This window comes from Lipotes vexillifer, unplaced genomic scaffold, assembly GCF_000442215.2.
Source record: "Lipotes vexillifer unplaced genomic scaffold, Lipotes_vexillifer_v1.1 scaffold792, whole genome shotgun sequence".
In the NCBI taxonomy this organism is placed as follows: domain Eukaryota; kingdom Metazoa; phylum Chordata; class Mammalia; order Artiodactyla; family Lipotidae; genus Lipotes; species Lipotes vexillifer.
Genome location: NW_006795663.1, coordinates 2,754,557 through 2,772,777, shown reverse-complemented (window position 1 = coordinate 2,772,777; position 18,221 = coordinate 2,754,557). Strand labels below are relative to the sequence as shown.

Genomic DNA, 18,221 nt, shown 5'->3' with positions numbered 1-18,221 from the left:
TGGTCGCGTTCCTCTGACATCTAGTTCCTTCATCCCACTCTTTCTCTGACCTCTGACCCTCCAGCCTCCCTCTTGTAAGAACCCTTGTGATTACAAGGGACCCACTCTGAAAATCCAGGACAATCTTCCCATCTTGAGCTCCTTTACTTAATCACATCTGCAAAATCCTTTTCACCATGTATGGTAACATATTCACAGGATCTGGGGTCAAGACGTGAACATCTTTGAGGGGCCATTATTCAGCGTCTGTCACAGAGCAGATTCTCAGCAAGGAGTTGAAGAAAGAATGAATGAGTGAGTGAATGAAGAAAGAAATCAGAGACAGAGGAAGCTTCACCCTCCCTACCCTGTGAGCCCTGTGGTTCCCCAGCCCACCTGTGAGCATCTGACCTGGTGCCCGGGGTGATGGGATCCTGCAGTGCTGCTCAGCACATCGATCCTTCAATACAAGTGACTAGGTGCAGTGTATGTTGGGCAGGTGAGGCTCAAAACTGAGGCTCTACCAGCCAGGACGGAGCCCGGCAGGCTGCCCTCACCAAGCGCTGGGGCAGGCAGACCCGCGATCGGAAGGTGGGCTGTGAGGGGAAGATTGGGGTGCCAGATGGAGAGCTTGGTGTCTGGAGAACACACATTTTGGGGTCAAGTCCTTACTCAGCCATTTGCCAAGTGCACGAGCTTGCACAAGCCACCTCACCACTCTGCACCTCCCCAGTGACTTCATCTGCAATGTGGGATGGCAACGACAGCCTCACCAGGTTGTCAGGTTGTCGTGAGAACCAGAGATAAGGCATGAAGTACCTGGCCCTGGAGGGATGAATGAGGGCAGGGATGGAGGGTGCAAAATGGGGAGCTGCAGCCAGGGCCTGGGCTGCGGTGGTGGGGCGGGTGCTGACTCTGCCTGGTTGCCTGGCAATTACCCAGAGGCCCCTGGCCCCCAGCCCTGGCAGTCCTGGGCGAGAGTGAGGCAGTCCATGGCCCTTTCTCTCTGTGCAATTTGCTTTACTCATTCATTACAGAGAACTGAACTCAGAGGGGGGAGGAGCCATAGGGGCCCCAATGGTCCAGAGGGCCTCCCTGTGGGCCCCAAGGTGGGGCAGAAAATACTCAGGATCTGGGTGAGGACACCTGGGCTTGGTCAGCTTTGCTGACCCTTTAAGCCTCAGTTTCCCCATCTGTAAGCAGAGATGATGCAATCCATCCCACCCCTCCCTTGGCCCTGGGTGGTGAGGACATGCCAGGGAGGTGAAGGGTAACACAGGAGCCGACTGGGAGGACAGAGGGAACAGAGCGTGCAAGTAATAGAAAGAGGCTCTGCCTGGAGTCTTCTGACACGGGGTTTGAAGTGAGCTTGAGAAAGGGCTGTTTGTCATTAGTTAGACTGGAGAATATTATGATAAAGACATCAGTGTTCTGTAATTAAGGATACTAGCTTGGGGCTAAATTAAATATTTACACAGCCCTCAATTATCTTCTCCCTCTCTTTAGCAGCTCCCTCCGCATGCTAAAATATTTAGCAGGGATTTCAGGAGTATTCTCAAACCCAGCTGTGGTGCAGAAAGTTACTTGAGAGTGAGGGCGATGGTGACCACTTGCTTTCAGCAGATTCCCAGATCTGTGTGTTAGAAGAAAGACATCGCACTTGAATCTTTAGAGGGCAAAACAAAACAAAACAAAACAAATCATGTAGGCTAGGTTTGACACAGGCTGGACCCAAAGGGACTTTCTAGTATTCATTCAGAAACCACCTCGAAAATAGCTGCACAACAACTTTTGAGGAGGGAGAAATTCGAGCAGGGCAGATGGCAATCTAATGCAGATTCAGCCTTTAATTCGTGGAAGTCACTTGCCCTTTTAGGAGTTCACTGTTCCTACAATACCTAATAGATCTCTACATCCCTGTATTCTAATGTAGGAAATTGACTACAAGCATGCCCTATTTCCCATAAGTGGACCATTTCTCAAAGGCTCGATCCTGTGAAAGCCTCAAGATTGGCTGGCTAATGTGAATAGGAATCCTATTTTCAATGTTACCTGTAGGGTATATGCTGTGGTGAATCTCAGAGTAGATGTGCTCCAGGGAAAATTGTATATATATTTAATTTTTGGAAATTGAAATGTACCCTCTGGTTCCCAAGGAAGACTGTAGCACAGCAATTGATGGCACAATCTCTGGACCAGTCCCGAGTCCTGGCTGTGTGACCTTTCCAATCTATGTCACAACTTTCCAATCTATGAAATGGGGATAAAGATAGACATGGCTCTTGATGAGCGTCAAATGAGATTCCGTGTCTACAGAGCTCTGGGTACCTGGCCTGTAGTAAGAGCTTGGTAAACAGTGGTTATGACTGTCACTTGAAATCCTCCTGTCAAAGTGAAGCCTTTTTGCTCTGCCAAATGTTTTGTGTAAATCCGGACTTCCGCGCCTTAAGCAGCCAGGTACGTCACAGGGCTCATCAGCTGTCCCGAGCTGCCCTGCCCAGCCGGTCAGCCCCCAGGAGAGCACAGGGGAGCACTTCTGTCTCCACCTCTCACAGCTCCTGAGCTGGGTGGGGACAGAGAACACAGCAAGGCTTCTCTGGCCTTTCCTGAGAACAAACTTCAAAAGGTCCACACCCAGACTTTAAGAAAGCCTCAGGCCCAGTGCCAACCACCCTCCTCCCTGGGGTCAGCACTCTGTCCCAGTCCTATTTCTAGAAGTATCCTTGCCCATCCAGGCTGCCATTGAGGTGGCTGTGGACAGCACTGGGTCACCTCCCCACCTCAGGGAGAATACCCCAAAACAGAGGGGAGGAGGCCCTTGCTTTTGGCTGAGACCCACCTGGGTTCAGCTCTCTGCCCTGCCTTTTACTAGCCATGAACCTAGTCAGGGTGTTCCTGTTTGACCCCACAGATATTCTTTTTTTTTTTTTAATAAATTTATTTATTTGTTTATTTAATTTTTGGCTGTGTTGGTTCTTTGTTGCTGCACACGAGCAGCAGAGTTCTCGAGTTGCGGCGAGCGGGGACTACTCTTCGTTGCGGTGCATGGGCTTTTTTTTTCATTGCAGTGGCTTCTCTTGTTGCGGAGCACAGTCTCCAGGCGCCCAGGCTTCGGTAGTTGTGGCACACGGGCTCAGTGGTTGTGGCTCGCGGGCTCTAGAGCGCAGTCTCAGTAGTTGTGCACGGGCGGGCTTAGTTGCTCTGCGGCATGTGGGATCTTCCCGGACCAGGGCTCGAACCCGGGTCCCCTGCATTGGCAGGCAGATTCTTAGCCCTTGCGCCACCAGGAAAGTGTCTCCACAGATATTATTATTGGATAAAATAATGTGCAGAGGAGGTGAGGCTCAGAGGCTGAGTAACCTGTAAGCTCTCCCTTCCTCCGTTGCCCCATAAAAAGTGGGCACACTGAGTTAAAGAAGGCTGCCGGGAGTGGGTGTGCAGAGACAGGGGCTCATCCACAGGTGGGGACTGCAGGACCTTACCCTGCCTGTAAAATAGCTCTACCGCCCCAGCCTGAAGGCCACTGTTTGCCTGAAACTTTAGCTTCTTTCAAATGCAAATAGTTCACTGAGGCAGCCCGCATTAGGACGTGTGCTCATTTACACCTGCTTTGAATAGGTGCCTTCAGGAGCCTTTCCCGATCTCAAGACTAACAATAATTACTATTATTATATACTCATACAAATATTTATTGCACAAACAATATTACAACAATACCAGAAGTTAGAAAAAGAATCACCCACAATCCCAAACCTAGTAAGTGGGCGTTTCGGGTTTCCTTCTTTTCCCCCCAATTCCCCTCCAGCCCTTGTACATGCACACATACAACTTTTTCACAGCTGGCCTCCTGCCGAGTGCAGTTTTGCACTCAACAGAGTATCATCGGCGCTCTCCCATGGTGCAATGGTCTTCACAATTAGCTTTTAAAATGGGTGCGCTCTTGCTTACCAGCGCTCTAGAGCTGCACACATAGGTTCCTTCATTTCCTGCTGTTAGAACGCTGAAACTTTGTTCAAAGAGCATTTTCATTCTTTGAGGATTATTCCCTTAGGATGCATTCTCAGGCATGGGATTGCGGGCTTAAAGGGGATGGATATTTGTGTGGCTCTTGAAAGAGAGCTGAGTCCAGGTTTTGCCCAGAGCTTGCAGAGAGCTGGTGCCTGGGGGCTGAGACTTGCTTTCAGCAGATTCCCAGATCTGTGTGTTAGAAGAAAGACATCGCACTTGAATCTTTAGAGGGCAAAACAAAACAAAACAAAACAAATCATGTAGGCTAGGTTTGACACAGGCTGGACCCAAAGGGACTTTCTAGTATTCATTCAGAAACCACCTCGAAAATAGCTGCACAACAACTTTTGAGGAGGGAGAAATTCGAGCAGGGCAGATGGCAATCTAATGCAGATTCAGCCTTTAATTCGTGGAAGTCACTTGCCCTTTTAGGAGTTCACTGTTCCTACAATACCTAATAGATCTCTACATCCCTGTATTCTAATGTAGGAAATTGACTACAAGCATGCCCTATTTCCCATAAGTGGACCATTTCTCAAAGGCTCGATCCTGTGAAAGCCTCAAGATTGGCTGGCTAATGTGAATAGGAATCCTATTTTCAATGTTACCTGTAGGGTATATGCTGTGGTGAATCTCAGAGTAGATGTGCTCCAGGGAAAATTGTATATATATTTAATTTTTGGAAATTGAAATGTACCCTCTGGTTCCCAAGGAAGACTGTAGCACAGCAATTGATGGCACAATCTCTGGACCAGTCCCGAGTCCTGGCTGTGTGACCTTTCCAATCTATGTCACAACTTTCCAATCTATGAAATGGGGATAAAGATAGACATGGCTCTTGATGAGCGTCAAATGAGATTCCGTGTCTACAGAGCTCTGGGTACCTGGCCTGTAGTAAGAGCTTGGTAAACAGTGGTTATGACTGTCACTTGAAATCCTCCTGTCAAAGTGAAGCCTTTTTGCTCTGCCAAATGTTTTGTGTAAATCCGGACTTCCGCGCCTTAAGCAGCCAGGTACGTCACAGGGCTCATCAGCTGTCCCGAGCTGCCCTGCCCAGCCGGTCAGCCCCCAGGAGAGCACAGGGGAGCACTTCTGTCTCCACCTCTCACAGCTCCTGAGCTGGGTGGGGACAGAGAACACAGCAAGGCTTCTCTGGCCTTTCCTGAGAACAAACTTCAAAAGGTCCACACCCAGACTTTAAGAAAGCCTCAGGCCCAGTGCCAACCACCCTCCTCCCTGGGGTCAGCACTCTGTCCCAGTCCTATTTCTAGAAGTATCCTTGCCCATCCAGGCTGCCATTGAGGTGGCTGTGGACAGCACTGGGTCACCTCCCCACCTCAGGGAGAATACCCCAAAACAGAGGGGAGGAGGCCCTTGCTTTTGGCTGAGACCCACCTGGGTTCAGCTCTCTGCCCTGCCTTTTACTAGCCATGAACCTAGTCAGGGTGTTCCTGTTTGACCCCACAGATATTCTTTTTTTTTTTTTAATAAATTTATTTATTTGTTTATTTAATTTTTGGCTGTGTTGGTTCTTTGTTGCTGCACACGAGCAGCAGAGTTCTCGAGTTGCGGCGAGCGGGGACTACTCTTCGTTGCGGTGCATGGGCTTTTTTTTTCATTGCAGTGGCTTCTCTTGTTGCGGAGCACAGTCTCCAGGCGCCCAGGCTTCGGTAGTTGTGGCACACGGGCTCAGTGGTTGTGGCTCGCGGGCTCTAGAGCGCAGTCTCAGTAGTTGTGCACGGGCGGGCTTAGTTGCTCTGCGGCATGTGGGATCTTCCCGGACCAGGGCTCGAACCCGGGTCCCCTGCATTGGCAGGCAGATTCTTAGCCCTTGCGCCACCAGGAAAGTGTCTCCACAGATATTATTATTGGATAAAATAATGTGCAGAGGAGGTGAGGCTCAGAGGCTGAGTAACCTGTAAGCTCTCCCTTCCTCCGTTGCCCCATAAAAAGTGGGCACACTGAGTTAAAGAAGGCTGCCGGGAGTGGGTGTGCAGAGACAGGGGCTCATCCACAGGTGGGGACTGCAGGACCTTACCCTGCCTGTAAAATAGCTCTACCGCCCCAGCCTGAAGGCCACTGTTTGCCTGAAACTTTAGCTTCTTTCAAATGCAAATAGTTCACTGAGGCAGCCCGCATTAGGACGTGTGCTCATTTACACCTGCTTTGAATAGGTGCCTTCAGGAGCCTTTCCCGATCTCAAGACTAACAATAATTACTATTATTATATACTCATACAAATATTTATTGCACAAACAATATTACAACAATACCAGAAGTTAGAAAAAGAATCACCCACAATCCCAAACCTAGTAAGTGGGCGTTTCGGGTTTCCTTCTTTTCCCCCCAATTCCCCTCCAGCCCTTGTACATGCACACATACAACTTTTTCACAGCTGGCCTCCTGCCGAGTGCAGTTTTGCACTCAACAGAGTATCATCGGCGCTCTCCCATGGTGCAATGGTCTTCACAATTAGCTTTTAAAATGGGTGCGCTCTTGCTTACCAGCGCTCTAGAGCTGCACACATAGGTTCCTTCATTTCCTGCTGTTAGAACGCTGAAACTTTGTTCAAAGAGCATTTTCATTCTTTGAGGATTATTCCCTTAGGATGCATTCTCAGGCATGGGATTGCGGGCTTAAAGGGGATGGATATTTGTGTGGCTCTTGAAAGAGAGCTGAGTCCAGGTTTTGCCCAGAGCTTGCAGAGAGCTGGTGCCTGGGGGCTGAGAGAGAGCCGGGGGTCAGGGAGGGGGAATCTCTGGGTAGACTGGGGGCAGTCAACACTTTGCGGGGGTGGGGGGGGCGCAATCCTTATAGGCCGGTTAGCCATGCAGGAGAGGCAGCAGCCTCAGGCTGAGAGCAGAAGCCAGAGGCTGCCCAGAGGAGCTCCTGTCTTCCCACCCCTTCTGGAGTGCTTGACTTCCTTCCAGCTCTGCAGCAACCAGCCCCAGTGCCCCGCAGGCTCAGGGGGCTGGGAGAGGGAGAAACACAGGGAAGTGGTGAGCAATGAGAGGCCCAGAAATCAGGCAAGAAGTGCAAGTGCCATCGCTGCTGGGAAAATCCACCGCCATCGGTGGGCGCTAGAGCCGTCGGGGTGGGCGCCCCCTGCCCCCTCACACATTTATTTGTATTTATATTTGCTGCGTGCTGGGCCAACCCAGGGCACCTGGGGCAGGACGATGACGCAGACGTGGCCTTGGCTTGCTAGTCACTCCAGAGTCAGGCAGCTGAGGGAGTTGCACTACCTGGGGGTCTCCACCCCGGCTGCACAACAGAATCACCTGGGGAGCTTTACAGAAGACCTCGGCCCACCGCCAGAGATTCCCACTGAACAAAAACGGCACACTTGGGACTCCCCTGAAAAGGTGAGTCCACCTCCTAACCTCCAGTCCCTGTGACTGTGACTTTATTTGGAAAAGGGGTCTTTGCAGATGTAATTAAGGATCCCGAGGTGAGATCATCCTGAATGCAATGACTGGTGTCCTTACACAAAGGGGAGAGGACACAGTGACAGAGGAGAAGCCCACGGGAAGACGGAAGCAGAGACTGGAGTGATGCTGCCACAACCCAGGAACTCCCGCGGCCATCAGAAGCTGGAAGGGACGTGGACACACCCTCCTGTGGAAACTTCGGAGGGAGTGTACTTCTGCTGACACCTACATTCGGGGCTTCCAGCCTCCCGGGCTGTGGGAGATTAAGCTTCTGTTGTTTGTGGTAATTTGTTACGGCAGCCCTAGGAAACTAATACCAGCACTGCCCACTTGTGTGAACACAGTGGCTGAAAGGAATGCTCTTCGAGAAGTTCCCATCAACCACACGCTCTCCCTGAGTGGCCATTTCTGCCTCTGTGAAAGGAGGTGAATGCTTCCAGCCCTGATGAGATGATGCCCGGGAAAGGGCCTTGTCAGCAGGGCAGCTCCGACAGTGTACGGGAGGTGCCGTGCCAGATCCGCCATTGCTGGATGAATCCTGGCACCTTTCCCAGCCTCAGTTTTCTCAAAGTGGAGCTGTAAGCCCTGACCTGATGACGCCATCACAGGCGAGATAAGAGTGGGAGGGGTTCTGTTGGCTTAAGTTAGAGTTGGGTGCAAGGGAGCCGAGAACGCGCAAGGGACCCACGTTCTGCTATTAAGAGGGGTGAGGGTCTCTTTGGCACTGTTCTGCCTTCAGACAGCCTTTTGAACGAAGAGGACAGTCTGGGCCCACCCAGGAGGAGCTGGCCGGGCCGCTGAGGAGTAGGTGCCTGGTTGGGAAAATAACTTCCTATACCTGCACCCTAAAAGCGCAGGTGCCAGGGAGAGGCAGAGGGAGAGATGGGAGACTCCAAGTCATATGGATGCGCGGGGCTAATCTCCCAAAAAGGATTATATGAGTTATGTTTTATAAGGTGTCTGGGGCTTCCCTGGTGGTGCAGTGGTTAAGAATCTGCCTGCCAATGCAGAGGACGTGGGTTCGAGCCCTGGTCCGGGAAGATCCCACATGCCGCGGAGCAACTAAGCCATGCGCCAGAACTACTGAGCGTGCGATACAGAGCCCGCGAGCCACAACTACTGAGCTCACACACCACAGCTACTGAAGCCTGCGCGCCTAGAGCCCGTGCTCCGCAACAAGAAAAGCCACCGCAATGAGGAGCCCACGCACTGCAACGAAGAGTAGCCCCCACTCACCGCAACTAGAGAAAGCCCGCGCGCACCAACGAAGACCCAACGCAGCCAAAACTAATTAAAAAGAAAGAAAGAAAGAAAGAAACCCACTGACCATTTCCCTTTATGTTGGGAGACTCATCTTCCCTCTTTGGCTTCCCAAGCCACACACCCAGAGGCCTGCGGGGGGCTGGAGTCTGGTGGGGCACTGCAACTCTGTTCACCTTCCTGGTGTCTGTGTATGGCTGGGATGTGGGGGTACCTGTACCTGCTGCAGCGCCTACAGGGTGGGGACGAGCCAGCTCTATAGGCTTCAAGCAGCTCATGCCCCATTCTGTCTCCGAAGCCCCTCGCTGCCATGGGCATCAAAAGAAAGCACACACCCTTTGCCTTCCCTCTTCAAAGGCCTTCATGGCTCATAGCTCATCTAGTCCCCCAGTACCCTTGGGAAGGCAGAGCAAGGATTAACGAGGGACCTGCCTGAGGCCACTCTGAATTCAGCATAAGCTGGGACTGGGATCCACGCTCCCTTGTCAAGCTCTGGTTTGCACAGGACGACTGCCTCCCTGTTGGTACAGCCACATCACTTGCCCTTCAATAACTTAAGTCTGAGAGGACAAGCTAGTCCAGACTGAGAGGCACACACACACACACCCCTTTACAAGATATGTATCCACAGGAAAACCTGTGGATAATAAGCCGGATGCTCACTAGCATGATTGAGGATCCATAGAAAGGACCTTAGCAATCATCAGCTGCAACCCACTCACTGCAAATGGGGAAACTGAGGCTCAGAAAGGGACAGAGATTTGCTGCAGGTTACAGAGCTAAATGGAGGCTAGAGCCCAGGTCTCTGGACTCCAGGTCCAGTACTCCTGCCACTGCCTGCACACCTAGCAAACAAGGCGAGGCAGGGAGAAGGAGCTCAGATAGCCTGGGGTCATAGGTGGGGTGCACCTCCACTTCAGTCTGGGAGTTTTATCCAAAGAGTGGACTTTCCTGAGTTCCTCTGGGAGGGGGAGGGGGGAAGGCAGGCAGTAGCCTGCAACCTGTTCCTTCAGCACATAGGAGTAGCCACGGAGTCTGGGTGGCGGGGGTCAGGGGGTGATGTTTTTTCTTTGCCCTCTGTGTGCCTTTGACTCTTATCACCGTGTCCTCCTCCAGGCCCAGCACCTTCCAGACCTGGGGAAAGGGTGAGGGTGGCAAAGCACCCCCCTGCTGGGGCACTCCCGAGACAGCTGGGTGGAACTGATGACAGGGGCCCAGAACAGCCAGGAGCCTCTCCCACGGGGGAGAGTTCATGGTCGGGTGGGGCTGCGGGCACCCAGTTGTTTTTTCCGCTGTGCTCCACCCCATGCACTCTTCCGAAGAGCAGGCTCAGTGGCCCTGCCCTCCAGGAGGCCTCGGGGCTCCCAGGTCTCTGCCCCTGAAAGTGGGGGTGGGCATGAAGGGCGTGGAAGGTGCAGGGGAGAGGGGGCCTATGGACACCCCCGACTCCACCTGGGCGCCTGGCTTGCCTCGCACCGCAGGTTGGCGAGTGAGGGGGCGACCCTTTGGAGGTCACGGAGCCCAGCGTGGCTGGCACACTGTTAGGTGCAGGCCCCACGATGGGACCTGTGCCCTGCCTCGGCTCCTCCCCCGCCCGCCCCTCCCCTCCCGGCCCCGCCCCGCGCGGGAGGGGTGGGCGGGGCCCTCGGGGAAGCGCGCCGACCTCCCAGCCAGGTGCAGCGCGGGCTGTCCCGTGGCGGACGCGGCCGGGCGGAGAGTTCGGGTCTCCTCCTGCCTGTGCTGCGTCCCTGCGCCCTCTCAGCCGGATGCCCGAGACACTCAGAACCCAGGTAACCGAGGGCGGGACACCCCCGCGGCACGCGTCCTCCGGCCTCCCTGTCCAAGCGCACCCCGCCTCGGCGGCCGCCCCCCAGGCTCCCCGGAGCCCGCCGGCCGCTCCCCGGGCGGTCCTTGGAAAGTTTGCGCCCGGAGTGCCGTGCACTGGACGGCGGCGAAATGCAGCCACTTTTGCCCTCGCGCCCTCCGCCCGGGAGCCGATGCGGTGGGGTGGCCGCTGCCGGTGCATGGGGTCTCCGCTGAGATCGGTTGGAAGTTTGCCTTCTCGCTTTTCCCATCCCTCACTCTTCTGAGCGTTTGCGTCCCTCCCCCGTGTCCCTCAGTTCCTTTAAAAATATGTATGTATCCTTAGATGGGGACGGCAGAGTTGGCGATTTCTTAAGGGATGTTTACGTTTGTGCTTCCCGCCTCCTCCGGCCAAGATGTATGATAGGAGACTGTACTGAGCCAGACAGGGTGCGGGTGAGGGGGCGGCCCTCTGCCGGGCGTGGGGCGGGGGGCGGGCGCCGTCTGGGCCCTGCTGAAGTGGGTACCCAGCCACGGGGAGTTCTGGGCTTTTGTCTTGTCTCCCGCAGGTCACAGCCCAGCGGGGCATCCTCGGCTCCCCCAGCACTCCTCGAGATGAGCACTGGGGAGAGAGGGTAGGCAGAGGCAGGGATCTAGAGCGACCTCTATAATCCTTGACGATTTGAACAGAATGGGCTTCCTCTTGCCTTGGCTGCGAGGAGGGCTCAGCTGTGTGTGGGAAAGGGGATGAAAGATGGTCCTAACCACGCAGAAGCAGAGAGGACAGGTGGGGGAGGTCAGAGCATCAGAGAAGAGCTAACAGCACTCACATGGACACTTCCTTGATTTCATCCACACCCTCTCCCTAATTAACCAGTGAGGTAGTAGGTCTTAATCCATTGTCAGATGAGCAAAAAAGGAGGCTCCAAGAGGTTAAGTAACTTGCTGGAGAAAAGTGGTGGACCTGGACCACAAACCACAGTCAGATGGTTGGGTCTCCATTTTTCTGGGCCCCTGATCAGCAGGGGTTCATTTCTTCTCCCCCTCCCTTGAGTTTCTTCCCCTGAAAGGGGTAGGCCCAGAGAGTGCACCTCCAAGAAGAAATAAAATCTGGTCAGGAAGCTCCTCCAAGAGAGGGCTGGCTCCTTGCTAAGCTAGGAGGTCTGCAGGAGGCGAGGACCTGTTTTGTTCACGGCTGTAACCATAGTACCTGGCACTCGGAAGGTGCCCCACAAGAATGGAATGAATTAACCTGAAATAGCAGAGCCTCTTTTCCAGCTGATGGATCTTTGCCCTTGGTGAACAGAAAGGGCATTCTGAAAAGTCAGACCAGAAAGGTGCCCAATGCCATCACTGTGGGTCCTTGAAATCCTTACCCCACTTGGTTCTTTTAAGCCAGTGAGCACATCCATAATCCCACGTGCCTTTCCAGACAGCCAGGCTTTCACCTTACCCCCAGTCTACTTCTTGTCAGGCTAGGAGAAGCAGCAGGAAGTGGGTTCCATGCCCAGCTTGGCCCTGCTCCAGGTTGGAGGCAGAGGACCGTTGGCCCATCTATACCAAAGTCTTACCCATCTCTCCAAGAAATCTTATTTGGAAACTCTAATCTTCATTGCCTCTCCCCTGATCCTTCCATGGGGCAATATGGATTCAGGTTGGATCCATGGACTCATGGATTCAGGGAAGAGGACTTGCTTTTCTGAGCCTCAATTGCCTCATCTGTAAAATGGGGACAATAGAATCTTCATGGCTTTACATGAGGGTGTGTGGTCCAAAGCGCTCTGCAAGCTGCAAAGCAGACTGTGAGAGATGATTTTTCTTTCCTCACATGTTTGTTAGCCTGACCTCCCCAGGTGGGCTATAAATTCCTTCTGGGAAGTGGTCACACATCTTGGTATCCCTCTGAGAGCTCTCCTCATTGTGAGCACACAGTAGGTTCACAGGAATGGAAGAGGAATTGCTAAAATTGGTGAAAAATCCACCCCTGCCCCCATGTAAGGAGAGGGGATACTCTACAATACAGGGGAGGATCTAGGGGGGATGGGAGGGGTCTGAGATCCAAGACCAGGAACGAGGGGGAAGGCAGGGCATAGCAGACTTTCCATGGCAGTGCCCTGAAGAGTTTTGAGACTCGGCCAGGAACCTTATAACCTTGGACTCCTTAGCAGATGTAGTGTCTGCTTTGGCCTGAGGACAGGCCAGAACACCCAGAGTTGACCAGTTCTGCTCCTTGGGGGAGACCACTGAGAACACAGCTGAGATTCAAGCCCCTGCACATCCCCACTCCCATCCCCCTGCCCACACACACACCACCTGTTCCTCCCCAGGGGTTTGTGCACACGTAGGGCCCACCCAGCTTCCTACTGCCTGTTCCTGGCTCTTAACAAGAACCCAGTGGAGTAAGACCTTTAGACACAGAATATCTCAGCTGGAATAAGCCTTGGAGGTCATATCTCTACACACCTTCCCTGCTTTACTTTCCATAGCACATATCACCATCTAACATCCTGTATATTAAGAATATTGAAGAATCTTGTTTCTTGGCTGTCTTCCCTGTTAGAGTATCAGCTCCATGAGGGCAGGGCTTTCGGTCTGTTTTATTCTGCTCTATTCCCAGGAGTCAGAGCAGTGCCTGGTGTGCAGTGGGTAATTAGTTAATATGCGTTGAGTAAATGAACACATCCAGGCCACCTTTCCTCATTGTACGGTTGGGGAGACTGAGGCCCGGAGATAGGAGTGACCTCTTGAAGACAGAGCTGGAGCTTTTCTTGATTGGACTTGAGTTAATTCTAAGCTGGGTCTCTGTCCCCTGCACCAGGTTGCTAGGGGTGCTTAGGAGCTGCCTTGGAAAGAACCTTCAGACCAGCTGCCTCCAGTTACCCAGAGGGGCAGCTCCTAGCTGAACAGATCACCATCCACATAGAGTGATTTGAGAGAGCAAACCGGGGAGCACTCCCGGTTAGACCCCCATCCCCAAAAGAAACCTCCTAATGCTGCTTTCCAAAGGTGGGTGGTGCCTCTATTAGTGGTGAAAACAGTGCCGTCTCCAGGCAGCCTTTTCAGATTCCCCAGGGCACTGGACGACCCAAGTCCCTGGCAGCCCTGGGGAAAGAGGTGGAGCTTCAGATCTGCTGGGTCAAGGATAACAAACCAGTCTGAGAAGACGCAACCAGATGTGTGGGCCAGGAAGAGCAAGGACATTATTCTGCCCAAGGCGCGGGAGAAGGTGGGGGGCTCTGAGGCCTCACTTAGGAATCTGATGAGTGGTTTTCTGGAGGCCCCAAGAGCTTGAAATTCTGAGGCACTGTGTCAGGACAAGCAGGATGGAGAAGCCTGCGTGTGTGTATGGGCGGGGGATAGGGTAGAAGCTGGAACTATCTATGGGATAGAAAATATGGGAGACACATCCACAAACACCAAGCAACTGCAGTCTCCCTCCCCACCCCATCATTCTGCTGGCCAGTGTTGTTTCTGTAAAGGACTTCTGTCTGTGTTCTAAGGGAGAACTCTAGGCCGTGTGGAATTGATTGGAGGAAAAGCTACCTATGGCAAGAAGACCTCCCAAAGAGGCTATTGCAGGAACAAAGACAGGAGATGGGGTCCCTGGAGGTGTCTTTCCTCCTGACACTCACTGGGAATGTAGACCCTTCCTTCTTTCCTAACTGCTTGGAGGAGCAGGGGTACATTTTTTTTCTTTTAAATTTATGTATGTATGTATGGCTGCGTTGGGTCTTTGTTGCTGCGCACGGGCTTTCTCTAGTTGCGGCGAGCAGGGGCTACTCTTTGTTGCCGTGCGCAGACTTCTCATCGCGGTGGCTTGTCTTTGTTGTGGAGCACGGGCTCTAGAGCGCAGGCTCAGTAGTTGTGGCGCATGGGCTTAGTTGCTCCGCGGCATGTGGGATCTTCCCAGACCAGGGCTCAAACCCGTATCCCCTGCATTGGCATGCGGATTCTTAACCACTGCACCACCAGGGAAGTCCCCTGAGTTACATTTTTAATAATAGTAATAAGCATGCAATAAATGCTAGTTGGATGCCAGGCACTGTTCTATGCACTTGTACTAGGTAGTCCTTACAACAGCCATGAGGTTGAAACCATATCATCTCCATTTTACAGATGAGGAAACTGAGCCTCAGAAAGGTGGCATAACTTTGCCCAAGATGACACTTGCAGGGAGAGGGGCACCAGAATTAGTCTGGCTCCAGACCCTGCAGCCTTAGCCTCCACGCTGTGCTGCCTCAGTCAGCCAAGTAGGCCACACAGACAGGACAAAGAGCCTGGAGGCCAGGGTGGTCAGCGCACACGTGGAGACAGGGGAAGCAGCTCCTGTGCAGGCCCCCACACTAGATCCATAGGGAACTTTGGTGTTTTCCCGGCTATTGACCCCCAAATCTTCTCCTATTGGTATTGTGGTTTGTCAAATTAAGAGCTGAAATTGATGTTGGGAGAGAGACTCCAGAAGTTGGGCTTTGAAGGATGTGTAGGAGTTTTTACCAGCGTGTTGGGAAAACTGGGGAGGAAGGGAGGCAGGGCAGGTGGAGGGAACAATGATAATGCTTTGCCTGAAGAAATGAGTCCATAATATTGACTCGTCCTGGGCTTCCCTGGTGGTGCAGTGGTTAAGAATCCACCTGCCAATGCAGGGGACACGGGTTCTATCCCTGGTCCGGGAAGATCCCACATGCCGCGGAGCAACCCAGCCTGTGTGCCACAACTACTGAGCCTGAGCTCTAGAGCCTGCGAGCCACAACTACTGAGCCTGTGTGCCACATCTATTGAAGCCTGAGTGCCTAGAGCCCATGCTCTGCAACAAGAGAAGCCACCGCAATGAGAAGCCCGTGCACCACAACGAGGAGTGAATCCCACTCGCCACAACTAGAGAAAGCCCGCTCGCAGCAACGAAGACCCAACGCAGGCAAAAAAAAAAAAAAAAAAAAGGGCCGCGTCCTGTGTCTGAGGCCACTGTAGCTCCCCTCCCCCCATTCTTGTCCCCCAGCCACTCCTTATGGGCTCCCTTCCTGTGAAGAGGGGAGACCCTGACATGAGACATAGCTTATGCATTCCTGTCCCTTGCCTCCTTTATTACCACCATCACTACAAGTCTGGTGGCTTTCAGTGACAGTAGATGGAAAAGTACGCCTGTTGTGACATGACGTGAATCAGTCCTTCATAAATAATGGGGTTGCATTGTCAGTGCTAATGCCTGGACCTGTGCCCTAGTGTCTGGTCCACGGTGGGAGACACAGTGTTGGCTCCTGAGGGAAAAGGACAAGGGTGACTCTAGGTGTTATTCTGAAATTGTGCAGGATGGCAGCAAGGAGCCAACAGGTGTGAGAGATACAGTCATTTTTGGCAGCTAGGGAAAAAGACAGTGTTCCCCCAAAGTAGTGATCCTAGGTGTGATTTCTGCCCATGCTCTGTCCCCTCACCCAGGGTTTATCTTACGGAGTTGTCCTTTCTTCCGTCCTTGACACCAGGCTAGGACCACCCCCAGAGAGCTCTGGGGGGAACTTGCGTGATGAATTTTGCCTAAGCCTCAAATGGGCATCTTGCCGGGATATGCTGTAGCCCCTTAAGACATTCTTCCTCTTTGATTATGTGGGAGCCCTGTGGTCAGGATGACTTTGGTGGGATGCATTTGGAGCCAGCCAGAGGCACAGAGCCCAGCCATCACGGGTGCCTAGATCCCAGGGGCCTGAATTCGGCTACTCAACCAGCTTGCCACCGGTCTTTGAGTCGGTCAGTGGAGTCTGGGGAGCTGAAGGCCTGGTGTGGCAGGTGGGGAGCCCTGGATTCTAATTTTTTTTTTTATATATACTTTTTTTTTTTTTTTAGGTTAAATAATGGGTTTATGGGTAATTTGTATCATGAAAAAACCTCTAAGATAATGCAAGCTGGAGCCTTGGACAGCTCCACTGCCTCTCCTGTTTTGTAGTTGTGAATAAAAAAGATTAATATTTTCTAGAAGAAGCTTTTGATTTTTAAGACACTTTTGGAAATTAAAAGGAAGATAGGAAATTTGGGACAAAATTTAGGTTATTCTTAACCAAGTATTTCGTTTTGATGATTTTTATCCTGAAGCTTTTACATTTAGCTAAGAATATGAATGATTATTTGCATTTGATGGTGGCAAAGATAGCATATAATGTACTTAAGAAAAAAATGCAAACTATTCTTGAGACTTATTTGAGGTTATTTCGTTAGTGTACATTTAGTTACACAAAGATGCTTTTTCTTCAAAGTTGTGTAAATTTTGGATTGCTGCTGTTTTATGGGTATTTGTATAAACCGCAAAGATCAAATGGTTGATAGCATCTGTGATAGTTAGCAAAGATTAGATTTTGATTAGTGGATATCAGACAGAGACATTGGTTATTAATGTATTTTAATAATTTAGAATCTTAAATCTTTCTGGATGCAGCTGCTATGTTCATGGATTCTAGATTCTGTTGAGAGGTGTTCAGGGTGACTAGATTGATTTAGCAGTTTAACAGGATTTTTAAAAAGTACTATTTTTCCTGCTAAGTTTCAAGAAGATTAGTCTGAAATGTTAACTTTCAAGCTGAAGAGTAACTTTGGTATGAGGCCCCTGTTTCTGTGAGATGTGTGCGCACGTTCCCTTCATTTCTAGGTATGTCTGGCATTGCTAGTAGGTTGTGCTCTGTGTGTGGTATTGCCATATTTATTTATTTATAAATATTTTTTTTTTTTTTTTTTTTTTTTTTGTCGGTGCTGTGTGGTATCCGGGATCTTAGTTCCCCCACCAGGGATTGAACCCCAGCCCCCTGCAGCAGAAGCTCGGAGTCTTAACCACTGGACCGCCAGGGAAGTCCCCCTGGATTCTAATTCTGACACGATCTAACTCACAGTATGACTTTGGCCCTGTCCCTTCCTGGGCCCCAGTTTTCTCATCTGTAGAAGAGAGAGCTTGGCTGAGATCAGGGACTGTTGACCTTTTGGACCAAATACTTCTTTGCTGCAGGGCTGGCCTGTGTTTTGTAGGATGTTCGGCAGCAGCCCTGGCCTCTACCCACTAGATGCCAGTAACACCACCTCTCACTTCTCTCCTGGCAAACAGCAGTGTCTCCAGACATTGCTAAACGACCCGTGGTGGGCAGAATCCAGAATCGTCTCTGGTTGAGAACCACGGGGTTAGATGATCTCTGAAGACCCTCCCACTGATTACCCCCAGGGCCAGGAAGACACTTTTCTTTTTCAGCCCCTGTTTTGGAAATGCTGACTGTGTGAGAACCAAGGAGCCTGTGCGTGGGGTCTCCAAGGGCTTACAGTGTAGGATGTGAGCTAGAACAGGGAAGGCTCTGGGCCCACTGGGCCTCTTGCTGAGAGCCAAGGCCAAGGTCTCTTTGCCTCCCAGGCCTTGGGTTACATAAGAAGGTAGGGGGTGGGGGAAGCAGGCCTGTGGTTGGCCCAGGCACTAAGGTCAGCAGCCTTCCAGCCAGTGACTAATCATCTCTACATGCCCTAAGGACTTAGCTGCTCTTTGGTCCCCTCTCCCACTGCCCTGGGAGGGGACACAGGAAGTGAATCAGCCCACCCACAGTGCAGAGGAAGGGGAAGGTGGAGCACAGCAGTGTTAGACCCCAGGGCTACACACCCTTACCCCAACCCATCCCTGGTTTTATTTTGTTTATTCCTCCCAAGTTAGTTGTTTATTAACCCGCCCATGGAAGCCCCTTCTGACCTTGTTGCTTAATGGAAGCGTGAAGATTTATCTTCTCC

At 51.9% G+C, this 18,221-nt stretch overlaps 1 protein-coding gene across 1 annotated transcript in view; it reads left to right on the top strand.

Annotated features, from left to right (window-relative positions):
* Window positions 1-7,166: 7,166 nt before the first annotated feature.
* PAQR5 (progestin and adipoQ receptor family member 5) overlaps window positions 7,167-18,221 on the top strand; it is an 89,010-nt gene continuing 77,955 nt past the window's right edge. The window contains exons 1-4 of the mRNA XM_007467865.1: window positions 7,167-7,352; window positions 7,842-7,996; window positions 10,441-10,723; window positions 11,051-11,116. Coding sequence (XP_007467927.1) covers window positions 7,167-7,352; window positions 7,842-7,996; window positions 10,441-10,723; window positions 11,051-11,116 — 690 coding nt within the window. The remainder of the gene's footprint in view (window positions 7,353-7,841; window positions 7,997-10,440; window positions 10,724-11,050; window positions 11,117-18,221) is intronic.